At 40.7% G+C, this 15,580-nt stretch overlaps 1 protein-coding gene across 1 annotated transcript; it reads left to right on the top strand.

The window, feature by feature from the left end:
• The first annotated feature begins 1,951 nt into the window (after nt 1-1,951).
• On the top strand, nt 1,952-14,050 carry LOC146472337 (prolactin-releasing peptide receptor-like). The gene is made up of 5 exons (XM_085119740.1): nt 1,952-2,148; nt 2,329-2,406; nt 7,024-7,425; nt 7,938-8,189; nt 9,373-14,050. Exons 3-5 carry the CDS (start codon nt 7,040-7,042, stop codon nt 9,998-10,000), a joined length of 1,266 nt encoding a protein of 421 aa, XP_084975866.1. The 5' UTR covers nt 1,952-2,148; nt 2,329-2,406; nt 7,024-7,039; the 3' UTR covers nt 10,001-14,050.
• Nucleotides 14,051-15,580: the final 1,530 nt, after the last annotated feature.

Raw genomic sequence — 15,580 nt, forward strand, 5'->3', positions numbered from 1 at the left:
CAAAGAGACCCCTGCTAGAAAAGTACCAGAAAGGAAGAACAGCTGTCAGACTCCACAACATAACATCTTCCATCAAGGATGACATCGAAAGCATCATCATCCAAAACAACACAACTGTACAACCTCTGGTGGTACCATTTGTCTACCAAGATGCTGCAACATCATCTTCCTTACCAAGTCTCTCATCTTTACAAGAGGCATCAAAAGAGCAATTGGTTGACGTAAAGGCAAAGGTATCCAGCATGGGCCGGGGGGAGGTGGTGGGGAGGTTCCGTCCCAATAGAGCTTCAATCGTTGGAGAGGTGAAACTGAGTAGTCAAATTGGAAATTTTAGTAATTTTAACGCTCCAGAAATGGACCGGAAATATTAAAAAAGGTAATGCAAAGCTGATAAGTGCAATAGTTCACTCTGTATTGTACCATCCGCCCCCCCCGGGGGGGGGGGGGGGGTGGCAGGGCTCATCGGCACAGCCTTTGAGGTATTAGCCTGCCACGCAGACGTTCTTTAGGGGTTCCTAGGAACTTCTGCGTGGCAGGCTATAGAGGGATCAGCCCAAACTGGTTACGAGTTTTTGTTTTGTATATTAGAACCGAGCACCATTTCTGTAAATTAATCGATCTCGAAGAGTTTTTGGGCCCCAAAAGTATCTATTTTTATCCCTTTTCTGCAGATTTTTTGTACAAAATAGCTGCTTCCAAAATTGAATTTTTGGTAATGAATATTGTGCATGCCGAAATCACCGTTTTCGGGTCCGAAATCTTTTCGGGAGTTCAAGGGAGAACAAACACCTGGATCAGGGGACGGAAATGGAAATCAGGACGGTATTAAGAACATTATGATAATCTCAAAATATGACACTGTAGTTTCCCTACGCAAGGTTTATGTCGCAGTGGCCCACTCTTCCTTATTTTTCTATTCTGATCGCATCCGGCGAGGGGCGCAGATGCAGTGACGAGTTTCCGTTGAGTTAATGATGCGAACCGATTTCCTGAAACACGGATCTACAATCCTTAACACTTAAAATGACAAATTAAGACTACCGGACTTCACCATTCCAGTAATGGAAAAAAGCCGCTTCTTGGGGCACGTTTGGTTAGTAGCGCCATTCGGTGGGTGTCAGGAAGGTGTGTGCGTATGTAAAGGGGGGGGGGGGGGGGGGGCGTTAGAGGTTGGATTGTGGTAGTTAAATCGGAATGAGTATTTAGTGGTTTTAATTTTTCTTTGGTCTAAAATTTTTCAAACCAATTTAATTGTTATTTTCCTTTGTACAGTATTCACTAACATAATCTGCGACAAAGAGAAATAAAATCAAACTGGTTTGAAAGTTTTTAAACCAAGAAAATTTTTGAACCGCACTTGATGTACATTGTCCCCGTCGTCCCTCGTTCTCAGTCCCCTCCGGGTAAACTTGGAATCAACAGTGAAAACGGACTTCTCGTTTCTATTTATCGAACAATAATATACGAGACCTCAAACTGATGCAAACATTTATACGCAGCTAAAACAGGAAACATGCAACAGCGAAACAGGCAGTTGTAATTATCGAACAATTATATATCTGACCTCAATTCATACGTAGCTAAAGACAGGAAGCATTCCGAAAACAAAGGTATGCATTTCGCTGACCTGAAAATGCTTGTTTTAAAGACCCTTTGACCAAGCATCGGTTTTTTCTAACCATTACGTCTGCGGATGAGTTACACAAAACTTACCATTTACACAAATTATGCTCTGCAGGGATACTTCAACTCTCTCTGAAAGCGAAATCATTGAACAAGAACTTCTTTCTCTCTGTTAATTTGGGACAAATCTGCAAAAAATATATTTATAGGCAGTTTTTCGGTTTCCTTGATACGCAACATATCACAAATAGCGCTCGTATTTTCAGGTTATTTACAGACCGCTTGTCACGGTTTACCCGCTAAAAGCCTTCACACCCGTCTGTCAAACTGGCTCGTAGATGAATTAGCATGTCATTTGATCCCCCCAAAGCGCCTGCTAAATTCTATTATGCATTGACTATTATGATCGCGTTGCTTACGTTCGATTACGAGTAACCGACAAAATTCCGTACAGACACTGAATTTCTGTTCGTACAGCCGACTCTTTCCTCGCAAAATCATCCGCGACGTGGACGTAGAAAAATTGTAAGTATATGGTTTATTGTTCTATGCTTTATCAACGCCCAAAACGCCAAAGAACTTTTCATATTAAAAATGCGACACTAAAGCGCCAAAATTATGCTGTCAGTGAATCGCTCTCGCGCTATTGCGTTTTAAAATTGTGATAATACTTTCTTCTCATATTCTTGATTTCATTTCGTTTAGTAAGGAGAGATTTCAAGAAGCTGCCAGCTTTTGGTTTTTCAGGAAAAAGACGACTTTTTGTGTGTACTCAAGCTCGAGGTAAGGTGTATTTTCAGACAAGGCAATTAGCTGTCGACATGGCAATGTGTTTCAACGGCAGGTAGCCTAGCCTTGTATTTCTCCCGAGGTTTTTTAAAGGTTGTCTAAGCTCTGTAGGTTTTACTTTCAACTGAATTAGAAGCTCTCTCTGAAGTTTAGATTATAGAGAGAACACATGTTTAGTGAAAATGTTTCTCAAAAAGTATGCGGCTGCACTCGAGGCAAGATTGACAGGCGCACACAAGATGACAGTCATATAACACAGCGTTTACTGTCCAAAGCTTTCTCGCGAGCCAGTTATTTTTTGTTTGGACGTCAGGATTCATTCCAATGACACTGCTTCGCAGGTTGAACTCAAAAAGTTTTGTAACAAAATAGGCATTTGGCTTTAGCGCAGCGAAGATACCTTGGTGGTTTGCTATCGGCTTTTATTTCAACGCCAGCCATGTTTTGCATATTTTTGTCATTTGTCACAATAGTAGGGCTATCTAATTTCAAAGAGACACTTATTTTGGTATGTTTTCATCACGCAATGAGCATAAGCCTGATTGAGGAATTTCACACTTCTGAGAAATGAACTACAAACTATACTCGCCACAGAAACGGACTTCTCAGTGTTTTTCCTTGAAATGACAACTGTGGGATTTCTCGTTAGAAAAAAAAAACACATTAAATTGTCTTGACTAGATCAGTTTTCACTCCAGGAAGGTACTGAAGCGATATTATGTACGAGATTTCATCGCTTCATGGCTTTCCGCATTCTAAAATGTGAACGTCATAAACTTTTGGCATTATGATGGGAAAAAAAACAATGTTGTCATTCAATTCTGTGCACACGGCAAGACAAATATGCACCTTGCGCGCGCGTAGCTGAAAGCTTTCTTCCATTAAAACTACATTATGCATTGTCAAAAGTTCCATGTTTGGACACGTCCGTTTTAATGTTGTTTTCAATTTTTCGATGAATTCAAGGAATTCTGCTCTACCGTTTAATGTGTGGAACTGACTAGCTACGCCCGAACGCAGTAATTACCATTTAATTTAAGTCTAAATATAAACATTCAAACATGTTTTCCTAATGCTTTGTTAACATTCTGGACGAAAGTAAATATTTATATTAACTTCACTGGTTGTGATGAACAATAACACCATCTCTAACCCGCGGCTTTTTTGGTGTTTGTCGCACGCTGATAACTTCAGATCTCTTTCTGTGGGCCCTTGAAACTGAGACCGTTAGCTGATAACTTTCAAACTAAAACGCACAACTACAGTTTATCTGATTGACTTTCTTCAGGGGGTCATGTTTTTGTCTACAAAACTGTCGATGAAGAGGAACAACGAAATAAATATTGATTGTGTTAATGGTGGTATGTTTCGAAATCCTGACATTTTAGAAGAGAAATGTGTCGAAAGCCGTGTTAAAAAATAGCAGATGATATGCCTTTCAACTTTAGAATCCCATATTTTTCTTCTTGTCCAATATTTATTGTTTTATAATTTCTTGACAGAAATTTTACACTGATATATTTTTTCAAACCTCTTGTTCTTCATTACCCTGCGAGCAGAGGCCCTTCTATCTTCCTAGATAAGTCGGGAAGTCTTCCCGACTTATCTATGAAGATCGAAGGGCCTCTGCTCGTAGGGTAGTTCGTCATAGCTTTTTTGACTACGGGTAGGCGGGGTACCTTACCTTCCAGGGGTCCCCCACCTTCATGTGAACAAATAATAATATTAGGGAAGTGGTCAAAACTACTATAGTCGCCGAACAGGACCCACCAAACCCCAAAATAGATGGTCGCCTCTGCCTGCACCCCCCTTCCTCAACCTCAAAAGATGGTCTCTTTATGCCATAGCCAGGTTCAAACCTCACTTTTCTTATTTATCTAGCAATGCTGACTCTTGCTAGCTGAATATTTCTGTGTCAACTCAAATTTAAAAGCCAATAAAATTTTGTCGGTAATGTTTACGAGATAGATGGTGTCTCCGATAACCCCCCTACCCCAGACAAGGTGGGTCCTCTTCGAACAAACTTGTTAAGACCAGTTCCCTAATGTCCTAATTCCGAGGATTTATGGGTATCAGGTAACACACTCTAACATTCCTGTCCTTGCCTGTCCTGTGTATTTGACCCTTTCAATCAATGATGAATTCGCGCTAAAACTAAACGTGTAGTACGTGCGCCAAAACGGTAGTAATTGTGCAAGATTGTAGTAAGAACTTACTTGAACCGTACGTAAGATTCAGTCTTGATTTTAGTTTCATTTTGATAAATATTAAACCAAACATGTTTACATTTGTCATGCTGTATGATAAAGTACACATTAGGGGGCGACCGTTTGACTTTTGAGGGGGGTATGGGTGATTTGGTTTGTGTATTAAATAATTTTTTTCCCCCAAACCTCTGGTGGTATAATTTTTTCCCTGACATACAAAGCCATTGTATGGCGGGTATTTGTTTGCAAGACTTTTTTTTTCGCTCGAAATCAGTCTGCAGGATATTTTTTTCTGAAATCACCCATACCACCCCCCCCCCCCCCCTTCCTTAAAAGTCAAATGGTCAGCCTTAGGGACCCGTTATTGGCTCAACTCCACGATTTGAGTTCCTGTATTTTGTCTTTGTGCATGTCTTAAAACCGGAAATGCTTTTTTTCTCAAACGGAAGTGCTTTCTAACAATTGAAACAACGTAGCCGGCTCGGACTTTTGCGAATTACCAGCTCCCCGTCACTACGAGAAGGGAGGCACATTACTCACACTATGATCACTTTTTACCGCAAAAATGACGTTACCTTTCGAGACCTGTTTTCCGATAGGAACTAGGAGGTTTATTGGTGCATAAATTGCCTTGACCACACCGGCGTAAAATTACTTCCTTTTTTTTTTTTCAGCAAGCCTATTAATAATTATTCGATAACAAGAAAGTGTACTTGAAGAAGAAGGAAGTCTAACTTCCGCAGGTAAACAACACCGAAACTAAACTTGCTTTAAATGGCCACGAATTCTGTGGGAGGCAATTGGATTAAGAGGGAAGACGACTTGCGGTTTCCTGAGGTCGATTGAATCGGGGCTCAACGTAAATCCCAACGGAGGAATGTTATCTGAACCAGTTAAAAATGCAAACAGGTCTCGCAAGATAACTCCATTTTTGCATCCATTTTGCATTTTGAATTAGTGACGGGGAGCTGTCGACAAGTCGCGATGAAAGTCGCAAAAAAGCCGCGAAAATCTGAAAATAAAAATTGCAATTTTGAATGGCACTTAGCCGGGCGAAACAGACACTTTAGGAATTAATTTTTGACCCCTTTAATAGCGTTAATCAGCTTTCGAATAAACAGGATCAGAACTAGAAAAGTACTGCTTAGTAAATTTAATTTGAATGACCTCTCTTGAGGATTTCATCCACAGACTCAAACGTTAGAACCACGTTGTTGTGCACAGTTAACCTGCTAGAGCTGGATCGTCGCCTACAATGAGATACCCCTTGGGCGAGTTCATGCTACATTCGGCTTGAAAACATGTGAAAACAGACAAATTGAAGTTCTGTTGAGCACCTGAAAAAGAAAGGTTAACCATATTTCAAGTGTAACTAAGAGGACATAAATTATTTTGCAAAATATTTGGGGAAAATACAAAGCCATATGAAATTAGTGCTCAATAGCTTTCACTCCACAGACTTAAAAGTTAGAACAACCTTGCACAGCATAATAAACAACACCACAGGAAAGAATTGCTCAGTAGCTTTCACCTGAATGGTCACACTTTAGGATTCCGTCCACAAACTCAAATGTAGGAACCACCTTGTACAGCATTACAAACAGCACCACATGACAGGAAAGTACTGCTCAGTAGCTTTCGTTTGAATGGTCACACTTTAGGATTCCATCCACAGATACAAATACTAGAACAACCTTGTGCATTACGACGGAGTTCTACTCTGACGATCTCATTGAATGTTTACACTTGAGAATTTTCTCACAGACTCAAACATTAGAACCACAATGCCCACCTCAACCTTCATATTTTACTGAAAAAGATAGTTCGACCGTTTGAGTCAGTGGATGAAATCTTATAGAATATCACCACGTGTCTACTGCGGAAGAAATCCGCTCAAATGAGAGCTTTTAAAGGCTGGGGCAGTGTCACCAATTTTTAGTGTGCCTTTAAATAGCGAAAAAACATTTAAATCGATGGAAATGTTAAAATAATGTTTCAGTGTTGTTAACAATTACCCTACGAGTATATATAAGCTAATATTTGTAATCTTTTGTTTGGGATGATTTGGATGGAAATGGATTTACAACTTGAAAAACTTGGTCAATTGTTGCAAGTTCTTTCTGTGTATTTTGGAGAAATTGCTAAGAACCAATTAAAATTCGTTCTTCATCGGAAAAATCATTTAATATTTTCCTCTCGGTGTTCTACGAAGAATTTTATGGAAGAGAAAAAGTTCTTTGTTAGATGTTTGAGTAGCTTTGATCAAAATACAGCATATATCCGTGATAATACCCCTTTGAGCGCTCTCTTTGTTTCCCAATAAGTTTACCCTGAAGTCCAAAGATTAACCTTAATTAAGGGATGACAAATCTATTGATTTACGCTTCCTTGCTTTTCCTCTCAGCTGACCCAAGTTCGCAATGGCCAAATCCACGACAGAGCCGCCCCCAACCGAATCAGAGGCAGTTAAAAAAGATCTCCAAACCTTCATTTTGGTGATGTACATTATGCTTATAGTAGTCAGTGTCCTGGCCAATATTTTCATGCTCCTTGCACTGTGGAGAAAATTCCAACGGCACAGAAGAACAGCCAAGAGCTTCATTATTCTGATGCAGAATCTGGGCGTATCTGGCCTCGTTCTCGTTATAACCTCGATTCCATTTGACCTGGCATCGCAAGAGTCGGACACGTGGCCATTCGGAGTTGGAGGGTGTAAGATATTGTGGCCGTTACAGACTGTAGCATTGCAGGCTATGGTTTACACCTACGTGGCGTTAGCGTGTCACCGGTTGTGTGGTGTGATAAAGTAAGCACGTGACTCTGTGGTTGAACTGTAATTAAGGGGACTATGTCACCTCAGGCGCATGCGCGCGTTAATGAGAAGCAATTTGAAATATTTGGCCCAACTTTATCAAATTCCGTCGGAGAGTTCAGGAAGTTGTTTTCATCTGTCTCCACTTTTGTCCAGAAATGCACCTAACCCTGACTTTGGGTACTGTATGTAAGACAAACTTTTTTGTCGTTTTCTTATGACGGCATGTTTGACAGAATCACATGTGTTTTAGTAAGAATTTAGGGTAGGGAACACTTTGTGATGTCTCTCATACAGTTCATGCATCTCATTAGCGTGCATTTCCGGACATACCTCTTTCGTGTGGGAACCATACATATATGAATTACGCGCAATTTAGAATTATAGGCCGTAGCTCATTTGAGCAAACACGTTCAGTATCGTTCCTCCACGTTACCAATAGCAACCGCTCTAACTGCTCGTTACACTTCATTTTCTTATACATGAACTCTGATTCTTCTTTATAGCGACCTGTTCGGTCAAATGAAGTTCATCACCGCTGTGGTTATCACGTTCGTCACTTGGATTACTGGCATTCTCACAGTCATCCCCTACGTAGTGAACCTACGCTACGACCACGAAAATCACACTTGTGAGGAAGACTGGAGTTCGAACTTTGGCCGTAATACCTACACGCTGTCACTGTTCCTGCTGGATTATCTGTTTCCCCTGATCGCCATAATTCTTTTCTTCTTGTTAGTCCGGGGGAAAATGCAGAGGTAATGACGACAAAGTGTAACTGTAAGCGTTCCGAATATTAGTGAGGGGTTACTCGGGTATAAACGTGACGGGGGGTCCGATGGAGCCTAATATTTTGCACCCAAAAAAATACATGGACCTTATATTGTGCACCCAAAAAAAACAAAAGACTCCGGCTACATGCAGATTATTTGAATCGTGCTTTTGGATCTTGCGGGAACTTTGGCTTGAATTGCGTAAGAAGTATCAGCCTGGCGGAAATTCGAACCCAAAAAAATACGCGCAGATTTTTCAGACCCAAAAAAATACACGGTTAAATATTCACTCCAAAAAATACAGGAGTTGAAAATTTTAGACCCAAAAAAATACGTCGGTTCCCCCGTCACGTTTATACCCGAGTATCCCCCCTGGGGCTTTCAGTAGCAACGACGACGAAGACTGCAGCGAAAATGTCCCTATTAAAAGGAATCTGCGTTTTTTCAAACGTCGTCGCAATTATTCCAACTTGCTTTAAATGTCAAAAGTAGGTGAAATTTCCTGGAGTTGAATTCTTGGAGACCGCAACCAAGTTTAGAAAGAGAAAGAAAAATTCGTCGTCGCGCGGTTACGTCCTCCAGAAAACGTCCCGTCAATAAAAATACACATCCAATTCGTGCTGTGACGGCAAAGAAATGAACGAAAAGAAAAGAAAAAGTGTAACGCACGTGCAGAGTTGTTCTTTTGGTTATTAAGCCTATTAAGCCTATTAAGCCGTTGCCGTTGCAATCGTCGTTGCTAAAGCTCCCTATTAGCTAGTCCCACCCGCCTCAGAAGATGTCCCCCAAAATCTCGCGCGCTAAAATGTTTCCGATAATAAGCCTACTCCCCACCCCACCTCGCTCAACCCGAAAATAAGCCGATGAACTGTTAGGATTAGCTCACTGTTTTAAACCAGACTGTGAGTGGTCCCATATTTTTCTCAGGAAAGTAAAGCGAGCGAAACAGGAGCACGCAAGAATTTTGCTTACTAAAGATTACAAGATCGCAAAATGATCATTTTCTAGTTGGCTTGATAACAAGATCGCAGGAATCATGCCTTCGATTTCCGTTCAAGCCTGAATTTTTTTTTCACTATATTTGCACTGAACTGCGGAACCCGCTCGCATGTTTATTTATTTCTTTCGCGTCTGTAACGAATGTATATTTCTTTATATCTGATTTCAGCTTCAGAATCCTTGATCCCGAGCGCGCCTGCCGCCGTGACCGTCATTACCGTGTCATGCGCATGATGCTTGCTTACACCATCGTGTTCGCCATCTGCCTGCTCCCTCATCAAATCATGTGGCTCATTAAGGACTTTGGCGACGGCGACAAAAAGCTGTACTTCGCAGAGACCCTGAGCGTTTTGTACATCTTCACCTACAGTGCGACTATCATCAACCCGATAATGTTCTTTGTCTACAACCCTGAGTTCAGGCGTCATTTGTACCACTTCCTGAAATGCCAATGCCTCATAAAGAAGGCAATGTTCAGCGTGGAAAACCTGTCTCAGTCATTCTCCGAAGAACCCGGCCCACCACCACCAAAGTACCCGTCGAAGCCGCAGTATGAGCTCAAGCAATACGAGCCCAAACCACTCGACAACAACTACGCCTCCACGCCGACGATGGTGCACGCGGATTCGGGGCTCGGATTGGTTGAAGCGGGCATGTTTCCGTCTGCAGTGGGTCGCTTTCGCGGGCAGGAGAAGCACCGAGAATCCTCGCCGTCAGCATCGCCTCCGCCATCGGAAATGTTTGACTACAATGATGGCCCCGGAGGTTCTTTTGACCAAGGTAGTGAAATGCTTTAAAGTTTTTTAAGGAAAGGACAACTGTAGAATACAGCAGAGACTATAGTGAATACTAGATTATTAAAGACTTTCCGTGAGGACTCCATTTGGGGTTACTGCGCCTTTCAATAGCACGCGAATTTTGAAGTTTAAAATTCAACAAGCGGTTGCGTTTTTCAATGCCGTGAATCATCGTAATGTGTCTCAGAAAACAGAAGATCTCAGGAATCATCCACAGTGATACATATGCGTTATTTTTCTTTCCATCGTCGTGTTCCACACAAGCAAAAGTGTTGGGAATGAAAACTTTTATTTTTGTTGTCACGTTCCGTATACACAAAAACGCAACGAAAACGCAAACTGTTCTTTCCGGTTTCATCTTCCGTGCAAACAGAAACGCATCAATACACACAAGCTTTTGTTTGCGTTTTCATGTTCCGTGCACACCAAAACGTATCGAAAAAGCAAACATTTAAAATCTGTCTTCACGGTGGAGGATTTGAAAACGTTAACTTCTTGTAAATGGATGTCCTTGGGGGAGAGAGCGAAAACGCAAAACTTTTTAGAGGCATACTACAGCCGGAATCTTTTCTTTACGTTTTTCTTTACCATCCACAAGAATACACTTCGAAGATGCAAACTTTTGAAAGCGGTCCCTAGAGTGGAATTTTCAATAAACGCAATTAAACCTCTCAAAGGAAAACTCCTGCAAAAGAATCCGTTCTGACGTAGCCTTGGTTTAGCGGGCTAATAGGCCACGTTGGAATCGTGGCTGTAGCTGGTGAATCTCTGGCCTCTCACGTAGTCGTTTTCAGGGGGGTCAAAATGACTGCGTGGGAGGCTGGCTAATCTTCATCTTCTTTACAGGCTTCCCTCTGTCACGGTCCGTTGTAGCCTCGTCACGCATTCCTTCTCCACGGCAGGAGGAATGCGTGACGAGCTCGAAGAGCTTCTGCGTAGGAGACTAGGTCCGTTGGTGGTCGCCGTGATCTGCCGTACGGGAAAAAGATGGCGGCTGTGCATCTTACCACAATACCTTGCGAACCTAACACAATCAATAAGCACATAGAAAGTCAAATTTTTGGCGAAATTCGTCCCTGCACTAACAACATTGTGTATGCTAGGTTTGAAGTTTTCAGAACTTTACTGTGCGTTTTTATGAGCGTTTTGGGGGTTTTTGTACGCTATGTATTATGGGTAAATGTACTAGTCGCCATCTTTATCGGTACGGTGGATACGAAAATCGCACTTGTTTGAAGTTCAGAGTTCGGTTGTTATTGAAAGGCGCAATAATCAGCCACAGAGGGACTAAATGTGTGAATTATGTTAACTGAGATGTTGCATATCTTCAGGAACTAAGGAAACCAGTGTCTTGTTTCTGTTTCAGTGAGCTGTTAATGCTTTGCCATGAGGAAAATTGAAATCTTGCAATGCTATTAAATAAACCGGGGTGGGCAATCGGTATAATCGATAAAAATCGATATTGATTGATTGATTGATTGATTTTTTATCGAAAAGTATCAATTTTTCGGCAACGTTTTTCTGTCAACATATAACAACGATAGCTTCTGTAACAAGTTCGGACAATTTTGTTTCCATATTTATTGCACCCATTTTGAAATCACTGGTGATCCTTGCAATCTGATTGGCTCTTAATAGTGCGATTTATTCCCAAATTGCACCATTTTTGCTCTAAATCGCATCCTTTCTTTAGCCCATCAAAATGGAAATGAAGTAACAAAAATAGAATATTAATATTGACAATAAAACTCTGTGATTTCAAAATAGGTGTAATAAAGTGATAATTGAACTTTGTGTCGTGCAATTTTGGTCTGAAATCATACTGCGCGCTCGTTCGATTTTGATTGATGATTTCAGACCAAATTGCCCTCCACTCAGTTCAATTACCATTATAAATCTAACAAATAAAACTAACAATTTTACTATGATATGCCCGACTATTAGTGCATGAAATGAAGCAGTTTAGTTGAGCATGTAACAGTTTTGTCTCGCCTACTGCCTCAACCAATCACTAAAGGTTTTAATGTCGGGTTAGATAAAAAATTGCCCAGATTTGTAATTACTTTTTTTTTTTCGATTTAAATGGAAACATGGCTGGGGTAGTGTTTTTCTAAACACTCGAATCGACGCAGGAAAGACAAGTTTCCCCGCAGTTTAAAATCTCACATTCAAAATCTACAGTAGCGAAGAGTTTTTACTTGTGAATAAATTCGCTTCGATCGTTTTAATGCGCTACACATCGTATAAAAACAAAATCCAAAATCCTATTATATTAATCAATAGTAATAATTGCCAAAATAATTGTGATACCGACTTTTCTCGATTGATCGATAAAAATGATAATTTTTATGAGGGGTTATCGATTGTTACCGATTTATTTATCGAACAGTTTTCCGATATCGATTTTTATCTATTACCCACCGCGGGAAATAGCCGCGCAATTTAGAAGATTACTGGGGTTACTGAGAAAGCGTATTGAAGTATTATAGGAAAACAAGGGACTCAACAATAGTAAACGTGTTAAGGCCCTTTAATTACGTTATAACTATGGCTGAGGGGTCAGCGATCGTATAGAAATTTAAAAACCTTTAGAACAGAGTTTATGGTAGCTGCATTCAGAGCTAAAGCATCATATTCTTCACACAAAAAGCCTTACGCTTGCAAGCGCATCTATCTGGTTTTGCACCCGGCAATGAAACAAGACTCGAAAAACCAGGGATGAGTTGCATAAAATTTAACGTCGGGCGTAACTGCCAACGCCAAGACCTTCAGCCCAGTCACATTCAGTATTTTAACGTCTAACGATAGCATTTACGCCTGCAGTTAAGTTTTACGCAACTCGTCCCAGATGCGGTCGCCAGAAAGCAGCTTATTAACAACCTGCGATCATGCCAGATATTTATAACAGCATTGCTTGGGCTTCTCACGCTTTGAGCAGCTCTGATATTCATAACCGCTTTTTTGAGGGAGGAGGTGAGGTTCTTACTCTAGTCAGACTTAAAAAAAAAACATATTAAAACAATACATTTGACAGGGACGGATCCCAGGAAAGAGAGGTAAGGAGGCTGTTCGCCCCCCGTCCCTCCCGCCATCGGGGACATCTTTTGCACAATTGTCTAGTGGATGATCCCCTAAAATCCGGAGATTAATTTCCTTGGCACTCCCTTCCAGTAGCTAGAGGACACCTCCCCCCTCCCACCCCATATTTTCTTAGACCAAACCGAGGTGCTGAGTTATTTCTTTTCACGAAGAGAGTTTGATAACGGGCTTCCAACTTGCTTGAAGTCTGGATCCGCTATTGTACCCACAGTCCTCTTCTCCACCGTTGCTGAAGCCGTGTCTGTTTTAGATTGGTAATAGTGAATGCTTTAATAATCTTAACTTGCATCCCATATGCATATTAGTGTATGTATTTTGTCTGTTTACAAAGCTTTGATATTTACAGATTGTTTTATTTGCGTCTTTATATGTAACTATTATATAAATACTTTATTAGGATGTAGACATTGGAAACTGTAAATAAGAAAGATTGGTGTTGGTTCATGCCTAAGCGATGCACGTACACGCAACAAGTACATAAAGGAAAATACTTTAATCTTTATTACGCATGTGTAGGCATCACTGAGCATCATACCTCTACAGCTCTCCTGGCAGTCAAATTTGCGACGCATGCCCAGTTGCGCCCAAAATCTTGCCGTGAAATTGTAAACAAAACTCAGACAATCAAATATGGTTCTCTTTGAGCGACAAACCGCAAAAATTTAGTCAATTTGAGCCACTTCTGTTTTGAAAACCTTAAAATTTAATTTCTCATTGTGATCAGTGCAATGTTTTTTTTTTTTGAAAACTTCCGCAACGTAAATATGCGCTCTTAAAGTTTTTTTTTTTTCTGAGCAAATTGTAATGCATAGTTTAGTTAGTTGCTATTCATACAATGACGTGTATTCTTTGATTTACCAAGAATGTTAATTTTCGGATTATATAAGCATTTAGTTTCAGAAGGTACACTGTTGAAACATGATTAAGTATTAAAAGAGTGACAGAAAAATGTTTTTGAATCTCTTTCATGGTTTTCCCGTGATCTGGAAATTGACAAATTTACCAGTAAAAAGACCAAGATATACACACGACATTGCACTTAAAAGAAGTTGCATTGTGTGATCATTTGTCATATATCTCCGTCATTCTACATCAAAATTGTTGTAGCACCTTGCGCTCAAGCACTGCAAGGTTGGTTTTTTTTTTTTTTTTGGGGGGGGGGGGAAGGGGAGGGGGGGGTCCAGTTTGTAGCCCCCAGCATCCAAACGTCTGTAACATTTTCAAACTTTGTCGAACTATCAATTATCAATTTTCGCTATTTTGCAAGATATGACTCATCCAAACTTGACCATTTTACTAACAGGTCATTTCTGAGTTGCTTTGAACCTCATCATGAAAGCGAAGCTTCAACTTCAACTTTATTAGGTGTTTGTATAAATTTACATGTACAATTTCTTGGTGCCGCAGGTAGCAAAGCTTATCTAGGCGGGCCAGGACGACAAAAAGAAAGAATAAAAAAAACCCGTGGTATTGTAAGGGTCTGTTGAAGACAAAAATGAAATCCAGTATGAGGCGTTAGGATATTTTCTCTGATAAAACTTGCTTTTGAGCTGCCGGAAATCCTGGCGCTTTGAGTGTGGCCTGTGAACAGGCCCCTAAGGCCTAGGGCAAACCTCGAATCTTAGTCGAACTTAATTTGTCGAACCTATTAATTTTGAAATAGGCGCATGAATGGTGCGACGTTTGCCGCAATTAAGTTCGACTCAAATTAATTGGTTCGACTCCAGCATAGGTTCGACTTGCCAAGTCGGATAATGCGACAGTGGTTCGGCGTTACAGCAAACGCCGTTCTAAACACGCGCTGAACTCAATTCATAAATCATGCAAATTACAAAATAATTGGTTCAAATGTGATGGACTGCGCAAAAGTCACAAAAATACCGACTCCCCCATCTGCCAAACGCTATTTCCCCCCCCTGACGAGCATGCGCTGTACAAAGACAATTTCGCGACCAGAAATGGCGAGCTATCGAAAGTCATTGCTGACATCGCACAGCGTGATGGAAATGTGTTTTTCGTGTTTCATGAACACTAAATATAAATGATTGAAATGCGAATTGCCTATTTGCAATAAATGCTCAGTGTTTGAGTGTTTTTTTTTTTCTATTTTTCGCAATTAATTGCCAAAGTAAAGCCCGATGAGCACTGTATTTCGGCATTTCGCTAGCAAGTCCTAGCAATAACTAGCCGCACATCGAGTGAATAGGGACCTTACGAATGCAAGACGGTGACGCCAACACAAACGTCATTTGAAAGTATAACTTTATTTCATTTGTGCTACTTCGCGATTATTTTAACTCATTCAACTTGTGTACACAAACGACAAACTAGCCAGGAACCAAATTGGTAGGAGTACCGTTCAAGTAAGGGAAGAGAATGAAAAATTCAGTCCCGTGGGTTCACGTTCTCAACAAAACCTTGAATTTGGTTTGCAGAGGACGACAAAGAAATGTACCAAAATTTAAAACGCACGTGCAGAGC

This window comes from Pavona decussata, unplaced genomic scaffold (assembly GCF_977016875.1).
Source record: "Pavona decussata unplaced genomic scaffold, jaPavDecu1.1 SCAFFOLD_100, whole genome shotgun sequence".
In the NCBI taxonomy this organism is placed as follows: Eukaryota; Metazoa; Cnidaria; class Anthozoa; order Scleractinia; family Agariciidae; genus Pavona; species Pavona decussata.